This window comes from Tachyglossus aculeatus, chromosome 9, assembly GCF_015852505.1.
Source record: "Tachyglossus aculeatus isolate mTacAcu1 chromosome 9, mTacAcu1.pri, whole genome shotgun sequence".
Taxonomy (NCBI): domain Eukaryota; kingdom Metazoa; phylum Chordata; class Mammalia; order Monotremata; family Tachyglossidae; genus Tachyglossus; species Tachyglossus aculeatus.
In genome coordinates this window covers 56,431,665-56,459,634 of record NC_052074.1, presented here as the reverse complement: position 1 = coordinate 56,459,634, position 27,970 = coordinate 56,431,665, and the positions used below count along the sequence as shown (strand labels likewise).

Below are 27,970 nucleotides of genomic sequence, written 5' to 3'. Positions count from 1 at the left end.
AACTCCCTCGCCCTTCAAATGTACCAGACCTCAGATCTCCTCATCTCTTGAAATTAATTGCCTCCTCACCCATGAAACATCCCCTTATGAATTTTCTTCTCAGGGCACAATCAGCATCTTCTTAGTACTGATGAACTCACAGCTGCCTGTATCACTTTTGTACCTATTGATTTACCCACACTATTGGTAGTTCTGTGTCGGTCTCCCCTATGAGATTGTGAGAGCCTTGAGGGCAAGGATCACCTCTTTTACTTTACCGTACTCTCTCAAGCGGTTAGTCTAGTGCTCCACATGTAGGTGCTCAATATTAAGTACTAGTGATTGACTACTGATAGGTACTTGGGTTCTTTGTATTGGAAGAGATAGGGTTTAGATACAAGAGGAGAGGGATTATCAAATGTTTGTGTTTGAGAGGAGGAAAGCACATTACATACAAAGCATTTCCTCATCCATTGAGCTCCCTTAACTTGCTTAGAACTTGACCCTCACCTCACCTAAAACCCCTTCAACACTACTTAAGCTCCCAGTTTAGAGCTGCTGCTGTCATCTGATTACTTAATCTCTGCCACAGAAAGGTCTAGTTCCTATCCTGGTATCCCTTTGACCATTGTTTTTCCTACTGACTGGCCCAGGTAGCACCTGATTCATATAGGTGACCATACAAAGTTGGGCAGGGGAGGAGTTGGAGCCCTGGTCGGCTACATGAAGGCGTGTGGGAGCCGAGTCTGGTATTCCTACAGTGTTTTTTGTTTTGTTTTTAATCAGTTTGAGGGGTTCAGGGATCACCTCAGCAGCTTGCCCCAGAGTTTGAGCATGAGGGGTGATCCAGCTCAGTAGGCACTTACTATCATTCTGTGGACCTCGTCTTTCATTAAACCAGTTATTGGGAATGGAAGCAGGTTCAAGACATCCAACCGTCTTGGGATGTTAGAATTCCATTGAAAGAAGAGTGTGTTTGTGAGTTTCTTCGCCCTGAAAATGAATTCTAGTGAGTCTTCTCACTAGATATGAAGACTAGCTTATATCACCTTTGAGAGATCTCCCTTTTTGATGTAGATTCAAGCAGCAGTTAAGGTCCTGAACTTCACCACATTACAGTAATTACTCTAGTTGATATGACTTTTGTAAATTAATCGACTTCTATTGACCATACACTTAAGAGCGCTGAACTAGGTGGTACGGGCAGTTATAAGGAAAGAAGATGTGGTTTCCAGCTTTCGAGGATCTTACAGACTAACGGGTAAGAGTGTAGAAAAGCTTCCCACTCATCTGGTAGACAATGAATGGTAAGACTACATGATTAGTTACTGTAGACGTACCCAAGGACTAAAAAACTACAGAAGGATGCAGGAGGGGTTGGTTTCGATAGGCTTTATATGGGGTTAGGTGAGTTAACAGCAGAGGTTACATGGGTACTGTTGCATGTGTGATTAAATCATGATAACTTCCAATTCCAAGTAGTGTTCAAGCATTTTAGACTATTGTATAGATGTTTATTTTCAGTGTGTCATTTAACTTTTGTTTTTGTTTTGTTCAGACAGGTGATTTGGCTTCTGTACAGTTAGGAGGAACGCCAAATAGATGGGAGGTTTTGACCGCAACACCCACCACTATAAAAGATGAAGCTGGTAATATAGTTCAGATTCCAGGTCCTGCTACCGTAACTTCAAGTGGGCAATATGTCCTTCCCCTTCAGAGTTTGCAGAATCAGCAAATATTTTCAGTTGCACCAGGATCAGATTCATCCAATGGTACAGTGTCCAATGTCCAGTATCAAGTAATTCCCCAAATTCAGACTACAGATGGTCAGCAGGTCCAGATTGGCTTCACAGGTTCTTCCGACAACGGGGGTATAAACCAAGAAAGTGGTCAAATTCAGATCCTTCCTGGCTCTAATCAAGGCGTACTTACCCCCGGAACATCACCTGCTAATATTCAGAATCTCTTATCACAGACGGGTCAAGTCCAGGTTCAGGGAGTTGCAATTGGAGGCTCATCCTTTCCTGGACAAGCCCAAGTAGTTGCAAATGTGCCTCTTGGGCTGCCAGGAAATATTACTTTTGTACCAATCAATAGCGTGGATCTAGATTCTTTGGGACTCTCGGGCAGTTCTCAGACCATGACAGCAGGCATTAATGCAGATGGACATTTGATAAACACCGGACAAGCCATGGATAGCTCAGACACTTCTGAAAGGACTGGTGAGCAAGTTTCTCCTGAAATCAATGAAACTAACACCGATACAGATTTATTTGTGCCAACGTCCTCTTCGTCACAGTTGCCTGTTACAATAGATAGTACAGGTATATTGCAACAGAACACGAACAGCTTGACCACTTCTGGTGGGCAGGTGCATTCTTCTGATATTCAGGGAAATTACATCCAGACACCTGTCTCTGATGAGGCGCAGGCTCAGAATATTCAGGTCTCCACGGCACAGCCTATTGTACAGCATCTACAACTTCAAGAGTCGCAGCAGCCAACCAGTCAAGCCCAAATTGTGCAAGGTATTGCACCACAGACAATCCACGGTGTGCAGGCCAGTGGTCAGAGTATATCGCAACAGGCTTTGCAAAATCTTCAGTTGCAGCTGAATCCTGGAACTTTTTTAATTCAGGCACAGACAGTGACCCCTTCTGGACAGATAACCTGGCAGACGTTTCAAGTGCAAGGAGTCCAAAACTTACAAAACTTGCAAATTCAGAATACTTCGGCCCAACAAATAACTCTGACGCCTGTTCAGACTCTCACCCTCGGGCAAGTTGCGGCGGGTGGAGCCTTGACCTCAACTCCAGTTAGCCTAAGCACGGGTCAGTTGCCAAATCTACAGACAGTTACGGTAAATTCTATAGACTCTACTGGCGCCCCGCTACACACAGGAGAAAATGCTGACAGTCCTGCAGGTATTTATGCTTTAACTTTCTGAAAAACAAAAATTCTTTCAGTCTTTTGTGTGGTTACTGTCCTCTGAATAGTGAAGCTCGTAGAGTATCTTGTAGATAGGTGCTGTGGATTTAGCACCTACGGGTATGAAGCGTTCTCTGTAACTTGTTTGAACAATGAGTAGATTGGAAAAGTTTTGGCTAAACTGCTGATTCTTTTAAGTCTGTTTCTGTTTAAAGCTACTATACTTCCATGCATGCAAACGAAAATTGATACCATACTGTGTTTCACTTAATCCTTATTATTAGAATTTTTTTCCCCCTGAAACTGGAGTTACTGTTTTTGAGCTCTAATTACAGACATTGCCTGCCAACTTAGTAGCTGACAGTGGTCAAACATTTAAAGTTTTCAGTTTGAGAGTCAGGTGTCTCTCGGCACTCACGTTGACTTCACTATCACAACCCCTGCATTGGAACTCTTGTCGGGAGTGGCCCGTGAACTTTTCCACAGAGGGAATTGTATTATATTTTAGGTAGACTTTGAACTGTCAGGATGCATTATATTTAATTTATACTTATTTGTATTTTAGTGTGTTCATATAGTTCATTGGATGGATGAAAAAGTTCAGTAAAATGACTACTCTCGTACTTCCAGTTAGGAGGAATTTAATACTGTCTGAAGACAAATTTAATTGTACCGTAGTGCTATCATAAATGTCACTACTTAAAACAATAGTTTTGTAATGCCTTATAATATTGTGGCCCATAATGAACTCATCCCACCTACTTCACTTTCATTCCCCCGTGTCCGTTGAGTTGAATGTCCCTCTATTTCTAGGCAGAAGTATTTAGATTATTTAGACCTTGGTCACTGACAGGATGTGAAAAGATCTACTTCTGTAACTGGATCATTTTTCAATATGCAGCCTTCTGAAATGTATGCTGTTGAATGAAATCAAATGCAGAGTTTTTTAGATAGTAAACATCTGAGCAATGTTTTTTGTGGATTTCTGGTTATACAGTACAGAACTTTTAAGCTAAAGACCTTTATGGAATGCATTTAGTAGTTTTGAAAGTTGCAGGGTGGAAGTTCATGTTGCCATTCAATAATTTGCTCTTGACCTCTCCTTTTAAGTGGAAAGTAGAAAGGAGTTGATTTTGAATGATTAGGTATTTCAGAAAGTCGAAGTACTTTTTTTTTGAGGTGAAAAGACATGCACAAATGAAAACTGAAAAAAAATTTACACCATTTGTCATTGAGGCAAAATTTAAAAAAGTTTAAATAAAGGCTAATATACTAAAAACTTTGCCATTCCTTATTTCCATTACCCACTTTCAGAATGTTTCTGCATGGATTCTCACTGAGGTCTGGAGCTTTTGGCAATTTATCCAAATTTACATGTAGATTAAAAAAATTACCACTAAAAATTTTATGTGATAGAAATTGTATCTGTCCTTCCAAAGGGTCCTAGTGCTTTTTTTCCCTGTCTTATCTAATTTTGTATCTTTGAAGACTGACATTTTTGAAGTGATGGTATGTGGTAAGGAAGCCAATTAACTTTGGGACGGTCGTCCCGAAGACCCAGACTCTGCTATTTTTAGGGGGAAAAGTGTGAAATCTCTGTGGTTCATGAAGAACTGTTCTGCTCTGAAGATCTGATCCAAGAGTCTCCTTATAGTCTTGGCAGAATGTATAGCTCAAGCATCTCGGCTCTGTTTGAACTTATAACCACTAACGTGATGTTTGGTGTTCTTTGTTGCCTACCAGGCGAGTTGTTTGTCTTTGCTGTTACTCTGTCACCGTAATAATGATAATGATGGCATTTATTATGTACCGTCCATATGCTCAGTACGGTGTTAGACTCAAGGTTATTTGAACAGACCCAGACCCTGCCCCACCTGGGGGCTCATGATCCATGTTATGTTCATTTTACAAATGAGGAAACTGAAGCCCAGAAAAGTGAGGTCACACTGCAAACTAAGTGGCTGAACTGGACTAGAACCAGGAACTTCTGGCTCCCAGTCCTCTGCTTGTATAGGTCATGCTGCCTCTTTCATATTTCATATTTCATATCCAATCTTTTTGTTTCTCCTTTCCTCTCTAGTGCTTAATTGTTGTCCTGTCTTTGCCTTCTTACCATTTTCCAGTAGGCTCCCTATGCTTAATCTTTCTGCTATAACATCTGTCTTGAAATATTGCTCCTCTAATTATTTGGTGATTTCAACCAAAGTGATTTTATTTAGAAGCCATATTCAGAACTCCAAGGGAGAGGATTTAATAGAATTATTTGCTCTGAGAGAGTTGGCCAAGCGTTATAGGTAAGATAATTTCAAGATTCCCTTGGTGGGTTTGGGGAAAAGAATGAGAAGTTATGTGAGGGAAGAAAAGTATAGATATCTGCTTTTATCAAGATCATTGATTACAGTTTAAAAAAAAAAAAACCCAGCACAGTTAATTGATATATAATAGTAGTTCTCCAAAGGTGTGGAGCATTTAGATTTTTCTCTGATCCCTTTACTGAGCCTACTCCCTCAGCTGGGTTCCTGAACTTTCTTTTCTCAAGTAGAGACTTAAAATGCTAAATGAACTGAGCTCATGTCTCTGTTGTTTGTCACCTTCTCTATCCTCTGCTGAGTTGTTGGAATGCTTGGTCTTATTAGCCATAGCCACGACTTGGGCTGCTGTTTTTGGTGCAGATCGTAGAGTATCTCAGCTTTCATTCTCTCCATTATCTGAGAAGTACGCTCTGGTAGAAAGTAAAATCCTTTGGGTTGCTGAGGAACAGATCGAAAAACGAGAATGTTTTCCTACTTTGATTCTTAAGGTCGTTGGAAGCTTTTGCTTTCTGGCTGAGCCTCAGTGTAGAATATGGAATTAAGATAAGCTTTGACTAATATACAGTTTAATCTTTTGAGGTCTCATCATTGAGATACCTTGAAGAGGCGAGGTGTCTCTTTGAACATTTTGTTTATTATTATTAATATTATGGTCCTAGGTCTGTTTATGTATTATGACCAATATTTGCATTTGCTTAAATCTCAGTCTGGTTGTTGAATTGTCAAATGTTTCATATATGAAGATTTATAGCATAAAAGTAATAACACTAGTATTCAGGTCAAGTATCACATCATGATCCATGGCGAAATTGTATTTCCATATTAGTGCTTCACTTTGAAGACTTCCTGGTGCCCTTTTCAGTTCTGTTGTTCTGGAAGATCATCTGCAGGTTTTAAAGGAGTTTTTATGGGCCATTGCAGTCTTTAATGGATTCAGCAGCATTCATTTCCATCTATTTTTAGAGCCGTCATTCAGTTGTTGTCTCTGGTGACTTTTACTCTTCCAGTCAATCCGTCAGTGGTATTAAGTGCTTACTATGTGTACAACATTGTTCTAAGTGCTTGGGAGAGTACAATACAATAGAATTTGCGGACACACTCCCTGCCCATAGTGAGTTTACAGTTTAGAGGGGAGACGGACCTTAATATATGTAAATATCTTATAACAATTTAAACGTAATTTTGATGTTGGACAAATGTGTCCAAAGGTGGGAGGAAATGAGAGAGGCTGAAGGGATGGGAATGGGAGGGATCAGACTGGTCCCTTGCTCCTGGGTTGCCACCATTCCGGCTTCTGTGCTAACGTGCCACTCACCAAATGACCTGTTTTGGGTCTTTCGTAGCCGCAGATCCATGCCTGGGCCCAGTGGGAGACTGGCTGGTGAGTTTTGTCCCGGAGAATGGGCATGCCCGTCTGCCTGCTCTGAAATCAGAGATCCCAATCCACCCTGAGAATTCTCCAAGCCCTGGCATAATCATTTCCCTTCAAAAAAAGTCGGGGAGACTAGGGGCGAACAGTCACTTGTACTAGAGAGCTGTAGGGCCACAGGTGAGGTTGAGGGTCTGTCCTCATCCCTTAGAGAAGCAGCGTGGCTCAGTGGAAAGAGCACGGGCTTTGGAGTCCGAGGTCATGGGTTCAAGTCCCAGCTCTGCCAATTGCCAGCTGTGTGACTTTGGACAAGTCACTTCTCTGGGCCTCAGTTACCTCATCTGTAAAATGGGGATGAAGATTGTGAGCCCCCCGTGGGACAACCTGATCACCTTGTAACCTCCCCAGTGCCTAGAATAGTGCTTTGCACACAGTAAGTGATTAATAAATGCTATCATTATTATCGTTATTAGTAAGGAGTAGTCATCAAGCCGTTACTTTGCCTTTTATGTTGTTTGCTGTTCATTTGGATGATTCTTGGCTTTTTTCTCCCACCTAATAAAGGCCTGTGGTTTTGGTAAGGATTAGACTGGAGGAAATATACAGGGGCTTTAGGAAAAAAGAACTCTGGAAATTAGGGGAACCTAAAGATCTTTCTACCTTGTATGCACCAACATGTTCCAAGGCAACTGATTGTGAATGCCAAGAAGACATCTTAGGTGAATTCTACCTCTATTCTAAAGGAATGCTTTGGTTGGGCATTGTATTTTATTTTGAGAATGGTCGCTGCATTCGTTTGTCCAAAAAAGCTAGCCTTTCCAACTGATCTTTGCTTGATATAACTTCTTTAGAAATGGGGAGGTAGCTGAATTTATGATCCAGTATTCCATGAAAAAACCCATATACCAAATTTATAATAATGGTATTTATTAAGCACTTAGTCTGTGCTGAACATGGTACTAAGTGCTGAGTACTGCCCACGTTCTGTTACATTTTTCAAATTATTTATTTTAATTTCTAGAAGTCTTCTTTGAAATATTGGTTGGCTGTTAGGTCACACATTGTGGGACTAGGTCCCATACAGTGCTGTGTCCCAGTGGCCTTTTCTTTTAAGGGGCACATTAAGACCAAAATTTATGCAGGGAAACTGCAATGCATACAACACTTGTTTTGTGGCACATGGCAGTAAGGGTGGGTATTAAAATGTGTAAAGGATGTATGATTTTTATGCCTAATCAGTAGTGGGTTTCACTGCTTTGAGCAAAATGCAAAGCAATATTTTTACCAGCAGGGCAGTTAACATTTAATGTATAGCTTTTTGATACTGTATACTTACCTTAAAAGTTGATTGGACTGTTTTAAAACTTAAAAGGTGATTTAATTTTTAATATGTGATAATGATAGCTTCCCTTTCAGAGGCATATCGTACTTTAATCTTACAACCTAAACTTACCTGTTAAGGTATGTTTTTAAGGCTGAAAGCTCCTTGTGGGCTTTCAACTGTCAACTCAGTTATAGTGTACTTTCCTAAGCCCTTACTTAGTACAGTGTTGTGCACACAGTAAGAACTCAGTCACTGTAACTGATCCTTATAATGGATCAGTTGTAGCCATAACTACACTGTTCTGCCTTTTAAACAACTCATTAAAACATATCAGAAGAATTAAATTTTAATCAGTCTTTCTAATAAGTGATTCTAAATAAGCGATACTTTTTTTTTTATTTTTAAGGTCCTCTAAAATTCATAGAGGAATTCCCAATCTGCTTTACTTGACTTTCCCCCAGTCTTATTTAGAAGTGGAAGCTAGGCATCAAGTGCACATGTAATGTACTGAAGTTTCAAATTAAAAAAGTTAGGAAGGAGTAAAAGCATTAAACTTTTTTTCTAATTTTTCGTTACAAGACCAGTGCAGAGGTGTGCCTCCTTTTGATGCAGAACAGGTTCTCCCTGAAAAAAAAAATAATAGTTGGTAAGCAAAGAGTCAGTCATAGAAATTAAGCACAGTAAATTAACACAACTTCATTGTGGAGGTATAATTGTGAAGTAAGGTGGGAAGAAGAGAGGTGAGGGAAAGAGAAAGAGAGAAAACAGTTTTCCCTTTAGGAAGGGTTAAGGTCGGGAGCCATGTTGCAAAGCACCATGTTTACACATTAAATAGACTTTTCAAAACGTGTAGGGTGGTGGTAGTCTTAATTCAAGTTGTAGAAATAAATACCTTGCTGACACTCACCCAAAGGGGAAGAGATATTAGAGGGGCTTTAGGGAAGGAGAAACGCAGGGACTGGGCCAAGCGGAGTAGGTTTCCAGGGTCTAAAACAAATCAAAGCAGGTTTACTTGGATATGGATGAGGGAAGGAAGGAGGTAAGAGCTTGGAGTGGATTGCTTCCTTCCCCTTAGTAGGGTAGGAGAAAGGAACTGCCCAATTCTTGCCGCTGCTGACAACCACCTGCTCTGTCAAACCAGCCTTAGTGGCGTACTGTACATTTAGCAATTAAGCAGTTCTCTTTCACCCTCCTGCCTCTTAACACTTCTGGACTGTTCTTGTCCCCTGTCCCTGGTACCTCTGGGGTTTGTGTGGTTTCTTTTCCCTGCCCAGTTTGGCTGGCTCACTTCAGCATCACTGCTGTTACCTGCTGGAGTTAGCTGGTAGGTGGGAGAAACATGCAGTTGATTGTTGAGGAAGAGTTCAGGGGGCCCCAGTGGGGTGGGTGGAGCAAGAGCAGCTCCAGTTCACCCTGCTCTCTGGGGAGGATAATGTAAACTCCATTGGTACCCGAGTCAGGGAAGGCCCCATCCTGATGAAAGGGGGCAAGGAGTTGAACTTGGCTCCGCCTTCACTGCTTTTCATCTCAGGGAGGTGGGTTAATAATAATTAATAATTATTGTACTTAAGTGCTTACTCTGTGCCAAGCACTGTTCTAAGCACTGGAGTAGATACAAAATCAGAATGGACAAAGTCCCTGTCCCCCAGGGGGGCTCCCACTCTTAATCCCCATTTTACAAATGAGGTAACTGAGACCTAGAGAGGTTAAGCGACTTGCCCAGGGTCACACAGCAGATGTGTCAGTGTTGGGATTAGAACCCAGGCCTGTGCTCTATCCACTAAACCACGCTGCTTCTCTGCTGCCAGAGGGCAAAGACAGTGTGTCAGCCTTATTGTGCTGAATCTGTGGAGGTGGTGACCCCTTTGCAGTGGACAACTGTACTCGAGAGCCAGCTCTTCCTCTTGAGCCATTTTACAGTCTGGAGTCTGGTAAATATAGTACCTGCTTCTGTTTGGATGTTTTCTATAGTCTTATTTGAAGATGTAAGTCTTCTAGTGTTAATGCAAATTAGTGAAAGGTAAATCTTGCAGGGAATGTCTTTAGCTTTCCTTTCTACAGTACTGTTGGTCTTCCTCAATACTGTTTTGTACTCCTTTCATTCCTCCCTTACCCTCTCCTCTCTAGACCCCCATCTGCCAGATTGAAAGAGCAGAGGAATTAGGGACAGTGTTTATGTATAAGCTGTGAACAGGATGTGACACCCAATAGGTCTTTTAAATTGTTCCCATCATTGTTGCTGGGTAATTGTCTGCTGCCTACCTACTGTCCACTTTCCTCTAATATTGTTTCATTTTATAAGTGTTGGCCTATAGTTGCCAACACATTGGGTTTTGGCAGGAGTTTCCTGGAATATTTTCTTTGCTTTTTGAGAGTAGATAAGTAGGTTAGAGTAGTTAGTAAGTAATAGAGGAAACCTAGTAATTGAACCCTGCAGGTGCCTTCGTCCAGGTACTGTGGTCACTTTTTAACTTTCGCTCCCAGCAGCCAATCAGTTGTAATTTTTTTTTTTTTTAGAATGGTATTTGTTAAATTGTTACTATATGCCAGGCACTGTACTGAGTTTTGGGGTATATACAAACTAATCAGGTTGGACCCAGTCCATGTCCCACATGGGGCTCCCTGTTTTAATCCCCATTTTACAGATGAATTAACTGAGGCACAGGGAACTTAAGTGACTTGCCCAAGGCCACACAGAAAATGAGGCAGAGCAGGGATTAGAACCCAGATCCTCTGAATCCCAGGCCTGTGCTCTTTCCACCAGGCCATGCTGAGTGCCTAGTTTGGGCAGAGTACTGTACTAGCATGTGGTAGAGTACAAGGTAATTAATGTACCTGATCCTTGCCCTGAAGATGTTTACAATCTAGGGGTCGGACACTAAAATACATTACAGATAGGAAGTATTAGAGTATATTAGATAAATAGATAAATCCTACTGGGAGGTTGAGAGTACTTAAGTGGTATGGAAGGGCTAAAGTGGCAGTAGGGGATCTAGAAGGAGGGGAGATTAGAAAATAATCGGGGAAGGCTTTAATTGTGGATGGAGCTGGGGAGTTCTAGAGTCATGCGGGAGGGCATGATGAGCAAGGGGTTGGAATCTGGAGGTATGAGAAGGGGACACAGTGCATAGGTTAGTTTGAACAAAGAGTGCCACTGAGGATGTAGGGAGAGAAGAGAAGTGATAAGTCAGAGAGGGAGAGAACTGGTGGAGTGCCTTTGGCAGACTCAAAACAGTGATTAGTGGAAATATGGAGGAGTCAGGGTTAACACCAAAGGTGCAAGCCTCAGAGGGGAAGATGGTGATATCAACTGTGATGGGGAAGTTAGGAGGAGGAGAGGATTTGGGTGGGAAGATGAGGAACATGAGGTGCTGCTGGGACAACATTGTAGAGGTGCCATGGAGGAAGGTAGAAATGGGAGATTTCAGAGATGGTCATTGCTGACCTGTGAGAAAGTGGTCTTCATGGAGCAAAGGGGACAGAAACCAGATTGAAGAGGGTCAGGAAGGGAATTGGCATATTTGACATATTTGGACTGGACTATTGCACTCTCCCAAGCACTTAGTACGGTGCTCTTCACACGGGAAGTGCTCAAATGCCATTGATTGATTGCAGGGAAGTGGGGTGGTAGCTAGATGGTACAGTGGGGTTCAGAGGTTTTTTTTTTGTCTTTTTCTTTGACAGATGGGATGTGGATATGATTTTAAAGTCAGAGTGAAGAACCCCTCAGAGTCAGCTATAGGAGGCAGCAGCCTGGTAAGGAAGAAGAGTGGGGAGTCAAGGGCGTTTAGAAAGTGAGAATGCATGGATTGGAGGATTGTGTGGAAAGTATATTTTGAAAGCAAGCCGGTGTCTTGAAAGGGAGGGGGCAAGAGAGGATGAGTGGACGTAGGGATGGGAAAGAGCTAGGGAGGTCAGGCCTGATGGTTTCCATTGTGTCTACAAAGTATTTGGCAAGAACATCAGGGACAAGGTGGGTTGGTTTTGTATTGGATGTTTAACGAGGGAGTTAAAGTTCTGGATTTCCAAAGTTTGGAATATCAGCCTGTGACTAGCTCGAAAATGATAGCTACAGTTGAAGTGGAGGTAGGGCTGGGTGGCTATGAAAAGTAGCAATTCCTTATTTGTAGGGCTGCGGCAACTAATATCTGTAATGTAACCTCATTTCTTAAGATTGATTGGAACCAAACATGATATGGTTATGTGAAAATCTGGGTAGTCTGTGGAGAGAAATTAAATGGGTTCTTAAAATGGCAAATGGCTTACTTAAAATTCCGTGCAACACAGGCTAATGGCTTGTTGCTAGCAGCAGATAACTTCCAGTAACCTTGGACCACATCCCAGTTCAGGAAACAACGAGGAAACTAATAGTACACTACTATTGAAATGAACCAAAATCAGGATAAATGAGGTAGGTTTACTGCGGTGAATTGGGGAATTAGGTACTCTTCTACATCTACCACATATATCCTGAATTTTGATAGGGTAGCAGTATATGCCCTTTTTCACTTTTGAATATTTAGCTTAATTTATTATCAGTTCACTGTTTCAAGCATGACATCTTAGTAAGAATATTTCTACTACAGTTTAGAATTTTTGGTCTGTTTTTGAGCTAGTGTTGATGACAATATTCCTTGATTCAATTTATAAAACTTTTTTTCTTAAATACACAAGTCAATGCTTTCTTCTTTTCCTGTACCTGCTTTAGACAATTGTGCTTAAAACTCAGTTATCCATAGTAGATAAGTGAAATCCACAAATATAACTGTAGTTGTTGATTGATTATTGCCACTTCCTCATCAATAATTTACACAAATGGGTATGGCTCTTGGCTGTAGAGCACTTAATACAGTGCTCTGCACACAGTAAGCACTTAATAAATACAATTGAATGAATCAATGAGTGCCTTGAGTGTAGGATTGAGGAGCTCTGGTGGGGGAAAAGAAAGATTGAAGTACTTCACCCTTTTGGCCCCCACCATGCTTGTTTTTAGCATTAGTATGTATGGATATGTGGGGTAATCTTATATTTCGGGAGTGGCCATGATTCAACCCTCCAGCAACTGATGACTTTCCAAAAATGTCTCCTCGACATCAGCAGGCCAAATGGTTATTGGATACCCACCCCCAGGACAACAGAAGAGGGTGGTGATGCTCTCTACTCTGTTCATTTTGAGTCTGCCACAATTTATAGGGCAGGAAGGAAGATGATAGTCATCTGGAATAAGAAGAGAGTTTGGTTTTTAGGAGGTTGACTAAAGTTGAACCTCTGGTAATGTAAACTGAATGACAGTGTCTCAGAAGCCCATTCACTAGCAGCAGCAGGCAATGTAAAAAGCAGTATGACCTTTATGGACAAATAACAATAGTAGCCAGGTTTCATCAAAAATCACTTTACCTTTTGTCTCCAGTGCTTAGAACAGTGCTTGGCACGTAGTAAGTGCTTAACAAATATCATTATTATTATTTAGCCTGCATACTATCCTAAAGTAACTATAATCACCTGTGAGTGAAATAATTTCACGTTTGCATAATTCATCATCTAGTCATCTGAGTGTGATGGCTACTTCTGCTGTTGCCAAAAGGAAACGTTTTAATGGTGCCGACAGTTCTTTTCAATGGAAAATGGGCCATACACTTATTGTGTATTAATTTGAAAATATACTTACAGTACCAAATAAGGTCCATTTATGAAGTTGATAAATATGGACCTAGTGACATTTTTTAGGTGCGTAGGTGTGTGGAGAATTGGTTTCCAACTCTGTGATAAAACATATGTATTGCTTTCAAAATCAGATGAGACCAAAAAACATGAATTTGTAAAAATACCGCAGCAACTGGTTATTGGGAATTTGTTCCATTGACTGCCCCGGAAAATGGTGGTGTGGGATAAGTTGTAATGGATTTATGGGAATGCGGTGATTAATAATTTTGGTCTTATCTGTGATCTGGAGTCCAGATTAACATTTATTGTTTAATATAATGGAAAGTTTGTAACTGGCTAAATCTCAAAATCCAAAGTTCTTTCACTCAGTATTAGTCATCGGCCATTGTCTTCCTAATTCTCAGGTGGGTATTTAGTTGTGCATGAAACCATAATGTGTCATGAGGGTATAAAGAATATGAATAAGAATTGTGATGGTGGATCTTCCAGTCCGAAGTAAAATTTAATTGATGGTGTATTTGAATATTGTTTCATATGATTTTGTTACGTGACATGCATGATTAGGAGCCTTAGAACTGTTTGGAGAATGTCCACGGTCCATCACAATCTCATCAGCATCTGGTCACTAAAATGTTATCTGAACACCTAATTTTTTTGTGTGTGCGCTGGGTGCTGAATTGTATTAATTAAGCATTCTGGCATATATTAATACGGGCATATTAAAAGGCACTTTGGCCAAGCCAATTATACAAATATTGCTTGAAAAATTAAAGTACATGGATGTTTTGGAAAGTGGGGGGTGGGATACCATTTTACTTCAGTTGGTCAGAAAGGCTTACTTGGAGTAGGTAGAGCTGAGCTTTGAGCAAAGGAAGCGGGGAAATTTGTCGAGCTGGGGATGGGGAGCGTCTGAAGGAAGGTGTGGATGAAAAGAATGGTGACCATAGATACCTTGGGGTGATCCAGGGAACCAGGGAAGAGGTCATTGAGCTATAGTCTTCAGGAGTACCTGTGGGCCACACCTGGGAGCTGCCCATATTTTCGAAATGATCCTAAAATAGCTGCACTTCCAGATTTGCGGCTCAGCGTGTGTGCATTGGAAACACAAGAAGTTCACAAAGTGTGTATTCCAAGCCCTCCAACTATAAATCTAGGTTCACCTGGGGCTTCAAAGAAGCGGAGCTCAAACGGAACTAAACCTTTGACCAGGCACTGAAGCCAAGTTTTACTACAGTAGATGAAAACAAAAGTAAGGGTCAGCAGAAATAAGGGACACAAGTTAGTCATGGTAGATACTTTTTCAAGATAGGGAGGGAGAATGAATGGAATCAATATGAACATTTTATTTTGATGGTAATTAATTAGGTTGGCTGAGCAAAGAAGTCCATAGTCTTAGAAAGTTTACTCCTTAAATGCTTAGAAGCTAACTCAGAGGAACAGAAATATAAGGCCCTCTCTTAAGACACCAGACAGAAAAGGTAGAATTCAGTGGTTCTAAAATATAAACAGGAAGCTTAAAAATCATTAAAAGAGAATCATTTTAATGAGATAGGTGAATATAAATCTTGTGTTAAAAAATTATCCTCTTGCGTAGTTCTCTTTAGGTGATTGTTTGCAATGAAGACCTGTGAAACAGAAAATGTAAATAAAATAAACTTTTAAAATCATGAATTCATCTCATCAATGCTCTAAAAATACTTGAGAGCAGAGAAAATCAAAGATTTTAAATACAGCAAAATCTAAATGGTCTGCTGTTGATAAAGGAGACTGTCTCATTTTATCAAATATACTTTAATCTTTATCCACCAAGAATTATTTAGACTTAATATTCAGGTCACAAATTGGGCTGATTAAATCGAGAAAGAGATTTTGTTAAATACACTATTAGCTCTGCTGACCATTATTTAACCAGCAATAAAAGTGATTAAAAGGAAGACTTGGAACATTTTTCCTCTCATACTCCAATTTTTTAAACCTGAATTTAGGTGGTTCTTATTTCAACTCAGGGTAAACTAAATTGGCTTTATTTGAGCATTGAGATACGTGTGGCATAATGTCCAATTTTCATCAGTAGAATTTTTTGTGATATGAGTAACATCAGTGACATTTATTGTTTTTATATGGTATTTGTTCAGTGCTTACTGTGTGCCAGGCATGTACTAAGCTCTTGGGTAGATATAAGGTAATGGGTTGGACATAGTCCCTGTCCCATATAGGGCTCATAGTCTTAATCCCCATTTTACAGATGAGGTAACCGAGGTATAGAAAATTGAAGTGACTGGCCCAAGATCACACAGCAGATACCGTGTGCAGAGCATTACACTAAACTCCTGGGAGATTACAGTAGAGTAGGAAGACATAATCCCTGACCTGAAGAAGTTTATAATCTAGTGACTAACATGTTGTATAAAAGAGAATTATATTTGTGCAAATTGTGATGTGTATAGTAAAATGTTAATTAATTTGCAGTCATTTTCATTAAAGAGGCTTTACTACACAAAAATGGGAAGGGGAAGGAAATGTGGGGCAGGGAGCAGAACAAAGAAGGGAGGAGTAGGAGAAAATGTCAAGAGTATGAGAGCCTAGAGTTGAATGTAGCTTATTAGGTGAACTGTCTTCCATATCCATACATGTATTAGGAATTATCCGTTAACTGTACTCAGTGGCTACATATTTAGTTAAATTTATCGAGCATTAAAACTAAAATAACATTTTAAATCAAGTCCTTTTCAGCTCTGAGACATCTTTTCTAGAGGGCAAAGGGTGGCAGCTTGTCTAATACGAGTGAGAGGGATGTTCAGTAATTAAAGTGCACTTAAAAATTACATAATTCAGACATTACACTAATTTAGAATCCTCTTCCCGCTTCACTGTATTGTATAAAAACACAAAATTTTAATTGCAGTTGAACTTTTAAATCTTTCATTGTATCATTTCTCAGTGCAGTTGCAATTGAACTTTCAAATCTTTCATTGTATCATTTCTCAGTGCAGGCTTTTATATAGCTTATTGTCGGTCTGTAGCACTGTGTTGTCTGCAGAGCAATTCCTAATCAACAGATTGTCTTTTGGTGTGTTTGTCTCAAGAGCACAATGATCAGCATTTGGTCATTCCTGAAAGGATGACCCAAAGCCTTGGAGTTGACACCCTGAATTGGAAACGATTATATGGTGGATCAGAAGCATGTTCTGACACAGATTCCAGGGCCTATTTCACATCTGGCCGGTGGCATAAAATAAGTTGAAACGGTTTGAATCTATTTCAAAGCCCTGGTTTACTGCAAAGGTAATAGAGGGAGGGTCAGATGAGGCTTCTTTAACGCTGACCCACTCTGTCATACGATTGTGCAGTCACCTTGGGATCTTGATCTTCTCAGAGCTGCCAGAATTGTTTAGTAGTTGCCAGAGGCTTGAGTTGCCCCTCTCAATCATTAACAATGCTCAATTGTTGAGCATCACTGTGTGTAGAGCACTTCCACTCGCTTAGGAAGTCTGTAGTGGATATAGTTTCTGAATAATTTACAGTCTGCTGGGGGAGACTGAAGAACATAGTTTGCCAAATATACAATAGGTATAGGAGAGCAGAGAGACAATTGATTAGAAACAAAAGTAAGCAGTGGGATAGACAACAAGCAGTAGGGTGATAGGTGAAAAGGTGGGGAAATCAGTCAAGGAATCCCTCTTAAAAGCAGCAAAGCCTAGGAAAAAGCATGAGCCTAGGAGGCAGGAGACCCGCGTTCTAATCCTGGCTCTACTTCTTGCCTGCAGTGTGGCCTTGTTTTCTCATCTGTATAATGGGGATTCAATGCCTGTTGTCCCTCCCTTTTAGACTGTGAGCCCTATGTGGGTCAGGGACTGGATCTGATCTACTTATATTGTATCTATCCCAGTGTTTAGTAAATTGGGTGGCACATAGGAAGGCCGTAACAAACACCACAATTAGGAATGGGTTTTGTGGATTTGATGGAGTAGGGAGCTCCACAGAAGGGAAAAAGTATGAGTACTAGTTTGGAAGTGGGAGAATTGGCTAGTGAGGCATAGTTAGGCATTGCTTGGGAGAAGGAAGAGTGCAAACTGGGTTGTAGCAGGGAAGAGAGCTGATAGGTAAAGACCAAGACAACTGATGGATAAGCTTAAAGACACTGGTTGAGGCAAATATTTTGATGTCTTGGTGTTGCTATATTTCAGGAATCTCTTGCTGCAAGAATCATGTCTATGCCGCATTTTGGTGTGAGGCCACATTGCAGTTTGAGTACAGGGACCCTAGTTTGTCCGAAAGACTGGTTGGAATCTTGCTGGAAGTGGGTAGAGAGATGCCAGTAGTTTCTGCAGCTCCCTTACCTTTTTCAGAGTTGAAGATTTGGTAGCGTCTTGAAGTCTTGTGACATCACATCCATATGTTAAGGAGAAATTAATTTTTGACTTCATCAGTAATGTGTGCACTCATGAGTAGAACACTATTAGGAAAAATACAGAAATAGTTTATGAACTGTGTTCCTGAGTTCACAATTTAATGGTGGTGTTTACAGTCTAATTACAATCCAAACACAGCTGGAAAAATAAGTCAAATAAAAATGTGGAGTGCTGAGGTTGTAACCTCCCGGGGAAAGTGGCTCCTCAGAGAAGGCCTTGAAAGGAGGGAAGGAATAGGATATAGTGAAGCTGAGGGGTGAGGGTTTCCCAGGAAATTTTGAGGTAGGAGAAGGGAAAGAGGCCTGTAGATTTCTTGCAGAAATGTCATCAGATGTCAATTTTCTTGGCTTGAACTCAGTTTCAACTTTTGAGGGTCACTAAGGCCATATCATTACATTTAGGCCATTCTTTCTGCTTCACAGAACCTTATCCTTAATGATCCAAGGTTTGTTCAGAAGATTGTTGAACTGCTGCACCTCCACAGGACTTTTTCCTTGACTGTGATTAGAGTGAAGCTATCTGTACTCTTCAGTAGTACTGTGGTAATGTGAATGGGGACAATTACATTTTTCTTTCTTTAATGATGAATCAGTGCTATTGGCTTAGTGACTGAAAACCTTGGTCTGGGTCTCTTTAGCTTTGGCACTTGCTCCTGGTTATGAATGCCCCTTACCGTGATCAGCCTATAGGTCCCAGGTTCTTGTAGCTTACCTTTTTTTAAAATAATGATGGTACTTAATATGTGCAAAGCACTGTTCTAAGTGCTAGGGAGGCTACAGGGTGATCAGGTTGTCCCACATGGGCTCACAGTCTTATCCCCATTTTATAGGTGAGGGAACTGAGGCACAGAGAAGTAAAGTGACTTGCCCAAAGTCACACAGCTGCCAAGTGGCAGAGCTGGGATTCGAACCCATAACCTCTGACTTCCAAACCCGTGCTCTTTCCACTGAGCCACGCTGCTTCGCTCAATCAATAGTATTTGAGTACCTACTGACTGTGTGCTGAGTATTGAACTAAGCACTTGGCCGAGTACAACAGTCAGTTATAGTTCTCAAGGATTGTACAATCTAGTGGGAGTGAGGGGGGTTAAGCATGATCGTCATTTTGATGGGGAGAAAGGGGTGGGTCTTAGGAAAAACTAAAACAGGAATTAGTAACATATGGAATGAGGGGTTGAGTTAGAGGGAGGTGTCATAAGAGGAGGACGATAATGCCATAGTTGTGAGCGTCAGAGATAGGGTGGTAGTGTCAACTCGGTGTAAGTGGAGGAAAGGATTTTTGGAAGAAAGATGAGTTAAATTTCAGACATTTGAGGTTCCGTGGAGGCAGGAGGAAATACGAAATTGGAAAGAAGACAGAGGCAATAGCAAGGTCATTTGGCCTCTCCCGAGCATTGGTACAATGCGTGCACACAGTAATTGCTCAATATATACCACTGATTACTTGATCTAGTACAGGCCGTATGCGTAGATAAGCCACCAGTGGAGTAAGAAGAAGAGATCAGAGCCTTGAGGAACATCCACAGTTAAGCAGTGGGAGGGAAGAAAGATTTAGGAGCAGCTAGAGGTAGGAGAACCAAAGTGAGTTAGTAAAAAGTGTACTGGTAAAACCAAGGTTAGATAGAGTTCCCGAGAGAAGAGATCCACAGTATCAAAGGCAGCAGGAGACGTCCAGGAGGATTAGGATGTAGTAGATGGAGTTGGATAGCTTGTGAGGGGAGATGCAAGACATTGTTAGTTTTCTAGATTAGCTCTGAGAACTTACACCATCTGTAGATTATTTTAATCAAACCAGTTTTGATGGTGTCTTCATGAGTGAACCCCCAGGCCCCATGTTGTCCAGAAGCTAGTTTTTCAGAAAATTTTATTTTGGTTCTGCTTATACTTTTGACTGGGGTCATTTGTGCCAGTCTTTTGTAGTACCTGTATCAAAGGGTAGGTAAGACATACATTGATGATCATTTTAATGATAGGGCCCTGCCAAGATAAACCAAAAAATTATTTTATTGGTCTGATCTGTAGCAGGCATTCTGTGTGCATTCCTGTTAACACAGTTCCCTCCTCCCTACATCTGTTGACTTGCTGTTTGCATGAGCTGGGATGCTCTTCCTTCTCCCTTTTGTTCACTTTTGTCTCCCCTCACCTTCCTTCTGTTCCGTGATCTTTTCTTCCTGCTCTTTCCTCCTGTTTTTTAAACTCCCTCTTAATAACAACTGTGGTATTTGTTATGCATTTACAATGTGCTAAGCACTGGGATAGATATAAGATAATGCAGTCCCTGTCTGACAGGGCCCAAGTCTAGGTGTGTACGCAGTCCCTGTCTGACAGGGCCCAAGTCTAGGTGTGTATGTGTGTTGCAGGGCGGGGTGGGGGCAGGCAGAAGATGGGCATTTAATTTCCATTTTACAGAGAAGGAAACAGGTCTGGTGTCTAAGGTCACACAGCAGGTAAATGGCAGAGCTTGGAGTAGAACCTATATCTGTTGACTCCCATTCCTGTGCCCTTTCCTCTAAGTCACAATGAAATAGTGCAGAAAGTAAAGGTATGGGCAAAATGACCTTTTAAAACTGACATTCAATAAAATCCCCTTCCTGCATTTTGTATGTCTAGTACCAAAACAGTTTTTTGTTCTTGTGGGTGCCTGCACAATTGCAGGTCCCTACTCTGGGGAACTGTCAATTCTTAGTCTGTTGGCTTGAATGGAAGTAGTAAATTGTATTTTTCCCTGAGGTGAAAATCTCTACTCTGAATATGTCGACTCCTTCGTTCTAGGATTTGCGTCCGCAATCTGAGAAAATCAGACTGAACTCTCTGGGAATGCGTTCTTGTATGTGATGTTTTGTTTTTAATTACCCATTTTATGATCTTGTCACTATGGACATTTAAAGGTACAAGAAATAGATTGTCTACCCTGAAAGATAATGAGTTGGTGTTAGTAAACCCGGATCTTAATTTTAGGTTATAACTATATACTGCAGTTTAGCAGGTAATCAGGGATTTGCTTTATATAAATGAGTAATGTAGCTTGGAGCTATAAGATCTAATGTAGTCAGTATATATATATTCAGGACTGTTCAGTTACATGTGTTTTATCAACAACTACTCTTTTTAAATTATTCTTAACTAATTTTCTTTTTACATTCTTAAATAGCTTTTACATTCTTACATTTTTATATTTTGTAAAGTTGAATGATCTGTTTTATTCACTCCTGTTTCATTTAGACTTTTGAAACAAACCAGACACCTCCACCCATATGCTTCCTGTTCCCCCTTTAATAGGATAAGTGGGAGTTGGAGCTAGCTGGGCATTCTCATTGAAACTCATAGTTTGGACCTCTAAACCAGCTTCTTTGATTCCTACTTATGCTTCCTATGCAACCTCTTCACTTTACTCTGATAAAATTGAACAAATTTATTATTTTTGGCTACAAGGAAATACAGAAGTTGACAGTTTTAGGGGGACTATGGAATTTTTGGTCAAAAAATTATGGAGACATGCAGAAGAGATAAGGGAGAAAACACAGTTTCTCTTGCTTACCAAATCTTTAATCTAGTTCGTCACCAGGTGCTAGTATATTTTTAAACTAGTTTTTAAATAAAAAGGGTATTTTGAAAAATTATTTACGCATGTAATTTAAACTAAATTATGGTGACAGAATAGTATTGCTGCATTTCATCCAGAAACCCAGCTGTCTTTTGCTAAATTCACATTAAATTATATGTAGTCCCCTTTATCTATGGATCTGCAGACATTGTGGAAGGTGAAGACAGGCCATACATACATTAACATATTGATTAGATGAGCCAATTAAAATTTAACAAAATTGTAGCCCTACTCATACTCTTGGCTCATACTCTTTTTTTCCCCCCCACTGTTCATCCTGGCTCAAAAGAAAATTGCCATGTTTAATTGAATCTTTAACACAGAATTGTAATTTGGGTTCTAATCTTGTCTTGGAAATTTAGAGACCAGTAACCTTCTTGAACTAAGAAAGAGGTTATTGAGTTAAAGCATCGGTGTCCTTTGAGTTTGCCTTTTCATTGATCCCTAGTACTCTGTATAGTAATGTATAGGATTGATCATTATATTACCTGTCGCTAGATTATTTTTCCAATCCAGTGGGCTGTTTATGACCTGTTTGTTCTTTCCTTTAGATATTCGGATTAAAGAAGAGGAGCCTGATCCAGAAGACTGGCAGCTCAGTGGCGATTCTACATTGAATACGAATGATTTAACGCATTTAAGAGTACAGGTGGTAGATGAAGAAGGGGACCAACCACATCAAGAAGGAAAAAGGCTGCGACGAGTGGCTTGCACCTGTCCCAACTGTAAAGAAGGTGGTGGGAGGTATGCATATAGAAAAGGGCAGCTATTCTTATATATTTAAAAGCGAGGTTTGTAATAATTAGGCTGTTAGGAATCTCTCAACCTGGTGAGGTGAGGGTCTGTTGGCCACCTTCCCAATTTGATACATGAGCCCATTGTTGGGTAAGGATTGTCTCTACTGCTGAATTGTACTTTCCAAGTGCTTAGTACAGTGCTCTGCACACAGTAAGCACTCAATAAGTATGATTGAATGAATGTTCAACAGGGTTGTATTGACAGGCTAACTAAATGCACGTTCTTCTTAGGGATTCTATACCTCGGTTTATTTAGGAATATGATTTGGTTATATAGTTTTGGACTTCTGTATTTAAATAATTTCTCCGTCTCCATTCAGGCGAGCCCTTTTCTCTTACCACTTCTTCTCTTTGGAGGATATTGTACTATTTTATTCTATTTAAGTTAATTTGCTGTAAAATTAAGTGCTGATTGTGTACAGAGCATTGCAGTAAGTACCGGGAAATAATATGTAGGTGAGAACTAGCAGAGTCCCTTCCCACTTGGGTGTGTGTGTATTTGGTGTGTGTTCAGAAAGTCCAGAACTGTAAAGCTTCAGAAATGCTAGTAGGCTCTGGTCCTACTTACAGGGGTGTTTTCTGATCTCCTTCCCTAGGGGAATCTCATGACCAAACTGCTCCTCTTCAATTTTGTGCTGGGGGGTTGGGAAAGCAATTAGTAGCCTGACAGTTTTCATAGTGTTTTTCTTTGGGTTCATTTCAGCTGTATAGGACCATTTCAGACCTAGGGGAAAGAAATGGGACATTATTTTATTTCACTCTACTTTCCAGTATAGCCTAAGGAAACTCATCTTCATCTGGCATAAGTAGTACTCAGTCACAAACCCCTCTCTGATAGGTAAAAAAAAAAAAAATCTTCCTAATAATGAGATGTAGGATTTGGGTTCCCAACGTATGAGTCCGTGGGTATCCAAAAAAAATCCTGAGCTCCATCGAAGGGCACAGGTCAGTTAGGCATTCCTTCCCCTTTTAAAGCAGCAACTAGAGAAAGAGGTAGATTTCAGCTTCCTGAACAGAGGGACTGTTTGAGACCCAAAGATGGATCAGCATTAGGTCAAGGAGTTATAGATGGATACTTACCATCTCACTGCAGCAGCCCTGAAGGTCATGTTGGTGACGTTTCTTCCACCCCAGAAATCTGGATCTCAGTCTTTCATTTCCCCTGACTGCCGCCAGTTCTTCAAGGCAGGAAGCATTGTGGTCTAGTGGAAAGAGCTTGGCCCTGGGAGTTAGAGGACCTGGGTTCTAATCCTGGCTATGCTTCTAGCCTTCTGTTGGACCTTGGGCCAATCACTATGCCTTGGTTTCCTCGTCTGTCGTATAGGGATTAAAAGCCCGTTGTACCTTTTGTTTAAATTGTGATCCCAGTGAGAGACAGAGACTGTATCCAACTAGATTATTATGTATCTGTCCAGTGGTTAGTATAATACTTGACAAATACCACTATTCTTCTTCTTCTTTTTATCATTAAGCCCTGGGACAGATAAGTGAGAGAGAAGCAGCATGGCTCAGTGGAAAGAGCCCGGGCTTTAGAGTCAGAGGCCATGTGTTCAAATCCTGGCTCCGCCACTTGTCAGCCGTGTGACTTTGGGCAAGTCACTTCTCTGGGCCTCAGTTACCGCATCTGTAAAATGGGGATGAAGACTGTGAGCCCCCTGTGGGACAGCCTGATCACCTTGTATTCATTCATTCATTCAATCGTATTTATTGAGCGCTTACTGTGTGCAGAGCACTGTACTAAGCGCTTGGGAAGTACAAGTTGGCAACATACAGAGAAGGTCCGTACCCAACAGCGGGCTCACAGTCTAGAAGGGGGAGACAGACAGCAAAACAAAACATATTAACAAAATAAAATAAATATGTACAAATAAAATAAATAAATAGAGATATGTACAAACATATATACAGGTGCTGTGGGGAGGGGAAGGAGGTAAGGCGGGGGGGAGAGGAAGGAGGGGGCTCAGTCTGGGAAGGCCTCCTGGAGGAGGTGAGCCCTCAGTAGGGCTTGTAGCCTCCCAGCACTTAGAACAGTGCTTTGCACATAGTAAGCACTTAATAAATGCCATTATTATTATTATTATTATTATTATTTAACTTCCTATCCTCACTAAAGTGTCCCTTCTCTGGTCCATATCACCTATCTTGTAACGTACTTAGTTGCATCTGTGGTTATTGCCTCTAGGAAAGAGTTAACTAAGGTGGTGCCTGTTGGGTTCATCAGTAAACAAGCACCCTTGTTCCTCCTGAGACTGCATTAAGATATCATCCATTTAAGAGCTCCAAGCATAGAGATCACTTCCTCAACTTCCTGGGGTAGCTCATTTCAGTGTTTTATTCTAACTGATAATCAAGAAATTATTTTGTGCCAACAAGGTTTCTCATGTTAGAATTAACCTCATTTCTGCTTGTTTGGTCCTCAGTGGAAATAGAGAACAAGTGGACAGCATCTCCCCCAAAATCCCATTTAGCTATCTGGAATTCAACCTTTCCAACTCTAGATAAGACAAGCCCAATTCCTTTCATTTTTCCCTCCTGGGCCATTTTTCATCCTTTAGTCATTTCTCTGGACTCTCTCCACTTATGTAAGCATAGTATTCTAATAATTGTTTAGTGGTGGCAGACTTCAACAGTTTGGTAAAGTATGCTGCTCAACAACTGATAGTTCTATCCTCTCTATCCCCAGTAATAAGCATTTTTTTATAAAGGAACATAAAATTGTCATTAAGAAAAATATTTGCTGTAGATTAAAAAAGTAGACAGGATATGGATAGTGACTACTAATATTTCAAGTGATAGTAATAATAATAATAATTAAAGTACTTATTATGTGCCAAGCACTCTTCTAAACACTGGGGATGATACAAGTTAATCAGGTTGGACACAGCCCCTGTCCCACATGGGGCTCACACTCTTATCCCTATTTTACAGATGAGGTAACTGAGGCACAGAGAAGTTGTGACTTGCCCAAGGTCACACAGCAGACATGGTACAGAGGCAGGATTAGAACCCAGGTCTTTCTGACTCCCAGGCCTGTGCTGTATCCACTAAGCCGTGCTTCTTCTACAATGTAGAAGAAAAGTTAGAGGAAAATTCATACTTTCTCTGGGTGTAATACCTGATTTTTGAAGTGTGCTAAATTCAGTAATCTTGAAAGACTTAGACTTTGCTATAAAATTTCCTAGTTCATTTTATTCCAAACTCAATCTTTAAAAAATAAAATTTCAGCCCAGCTAGGGCATACGTCAGGGAAGGTATTCCTATTGATTAATTTGTCTTCAGGGCTGACGGTCCCCCACATTGGTCATCCTCCTTCTGGTCAAATTCAACATGCAGAGTCAGTAAAAGGCCATAAGAGAACTGGGGTTGTGATTTTGATTATGTCTGAAAGGTGTTTTGATGGTGAGAGCATCCTAAATTGGTCAATTTTCAAGAATTTCTCTAGGCTATCTGATCCCGGATCCTTTTTTTTTTTTTATGGTATTTAAGCGTTATGTGCCACCTCTGGGGTAGATACAAGGTAATCAGGTTGGACACAGTCCGTGTCCCATATGGGGCTCACAGTTATAATCTCCATTTTACAGAGGAGGTAACTAAGGCGCAGAGATGTTAAGTTACTTGCCCAAGGTCACACAGCAGACAAGTGGCAGAACTGTGATTAGAACCCAGGTCCTTCTGACACCCAGGCCCATGTTCTACCCATTAGGCCACAGTGCTTCTCCACTGACTGAATAATCCTCGCCACAAATATATTATTGAATGGTTGGGGAGCCTACATATTGGAGGGCAAAAAAATCTCAAGGAGTATGGTTGTGGTGGTCTCTGTCTCAAGAAAAAATGTTTGCAAGACTCTCTATCCTTCAGAAAATCAATCAATCGTATTTATTGAGCGCTTACTGTGTGCAGAGCACTGTACTGAGCGCTTGGGAAGTACAAGTTGGCAACATATAGAGACAGTCCCTACCCAACAGTGGGCTCACAGTCTAGAAGGGGGAGACAGAGAACAAAACCAAACATATTAACAAAATAAAATAGAATAGCTACGTAAAAGTGAAATAAATGGAGTAATAAACATGTACAAACATATATACAGGTGCTGTGGGGAAGGGAAGGAGGTAAGACGGGATGGAGAGGGGGACGAGAAAATATGAAGATTGTAACTGGTTCACATTAATGAGTGGTATTTATTGAACACTCCCTGGTGTAAAGCACTGTACTTAGCACTTGGGAAAGTATAACCAACAGAGGGGTAGACATTATCCCTGTCCACAAGGAGCCTACAGACTCCAAGCCTGTAGCCTGGCAATCCGGACAGTCGACCAGCAGTTTTTCTTGACAAATCGGGAGGGATCCAACTGAGGTCTCTTGACAAAGAATCAGTATGTGAATGGCCCTTTATTGACTGGGTTTAGTTGTAAGCATCATACTTAAGAAAACAGAGTTGTTGTTCTCTGGGCAGACAATCAGTAAGTACGCATAAGGTTGTCTTAGTCCATTTGTTACTGTCTGTTCTCATGATGGAGAATCCCTACTCTGACCTCTTTGTCCCAGGGGCCACTTACAAGGTGCCAGTGTTCTGTTCAAAGTTTGCTGCTGAGGGCACAAAGGCACAATTACCTTTACAATCAGCTGATCACCTCTCAATTATTCTCTCTTACCAACTCCTAAAATGTCCCTCAGGCTAACCTGTCTTGTTCTTTGGAGTCCCTCATTCAAGGTGACTCAGGAGTATCTTCTCAGTAGATTGAAACTAACCATTCAGGGTCTAACAGGCATTATCCTCCCCGCCTTCTCCCCCCAGGTAGAAAGACGACAGTTTGGATTTTGAGGAGGTAGAAATGGTGAGGAGTATAGCCTTTTGGAAGAAACCTTGTTATTCCAGGCATTCAAAGCAATCAGCTAGGAGTTATTTTAAACATAAATAGCATTGCTTGTTCCTATGGCACTTAAGATGGCAACTCCATTCCTATTTGCCACACTAGGTACTTGAGTATATTCTGTCAGGTTTGAAGACATCTGTAAAAGTGCATCAATGGAAAGTAAATCAATATGTTGTCTGACAAGAGTGTCCAATTTCTTAAAGAATTTAATTGAGTCTAGTTCACCAATCAGGTCACCACTTACACTAGGGTCCCAAATGTCTTGCTGACTTTACCTGAGAGCCCCTTAACTCCAAACATTATTGCTTTTAAAAATCCCTAACTGGAAAGTCATTTCTTTATTATTATTATTATTATTATTATTAATAACAATAATAATAATGGTATTTGTTAAACCCTTATGTGCCGAGCACTGTCCTAAATGCTGGGATTGATACTAGTGAATCAGGTTGGACACAGTCTTTGTCCCACATGGGGCTCGTGCTCTTATTCCCATTTTACAGATGAGGTAACTGAGGAGAAGAGAAACAATTTGCCCAAGGTCCTTCTGACTCCCAAGCCAGTGCTTTATGCACTAGGCCATACTGCTTTTCTTTGATAACCTTCATTTCATAAGTCCATGACTGTGGGACTACACTGATATTTTTTTTGTTTGTCTCTGTTTCACAGAAGTAGAATGCTCTAAATATACAGCCCGTCTTTGTT

The 27,970-nt window shown here is 40.7% G+C and overlaps 1 protein-coding gene across 1 annotated transcript in view; it reads left to right on the top strand.

The window, feature by feature from the left end:
* Positions 1-27,970, top strand: part of SP3 (Sp3 transcription factor) — a 39,135-nt gene that overhangs the window by 6,232 nt on the left and 4,933 nt on the right. The window contains exons 4-5 of the mRNA XM_038751165.1: positions 1,538-2,903; positions 22,143-22,335. Of these exons, the coding sequence (XP_038607093.1) occupies positions 1,538-2,903; positions 22,143-22,335 (1,559 nt within the window). The remainder of the gene's footprint in view (positions 1-1,537; positions 2,904-22,142; positions 22,336-27,970) is intronic.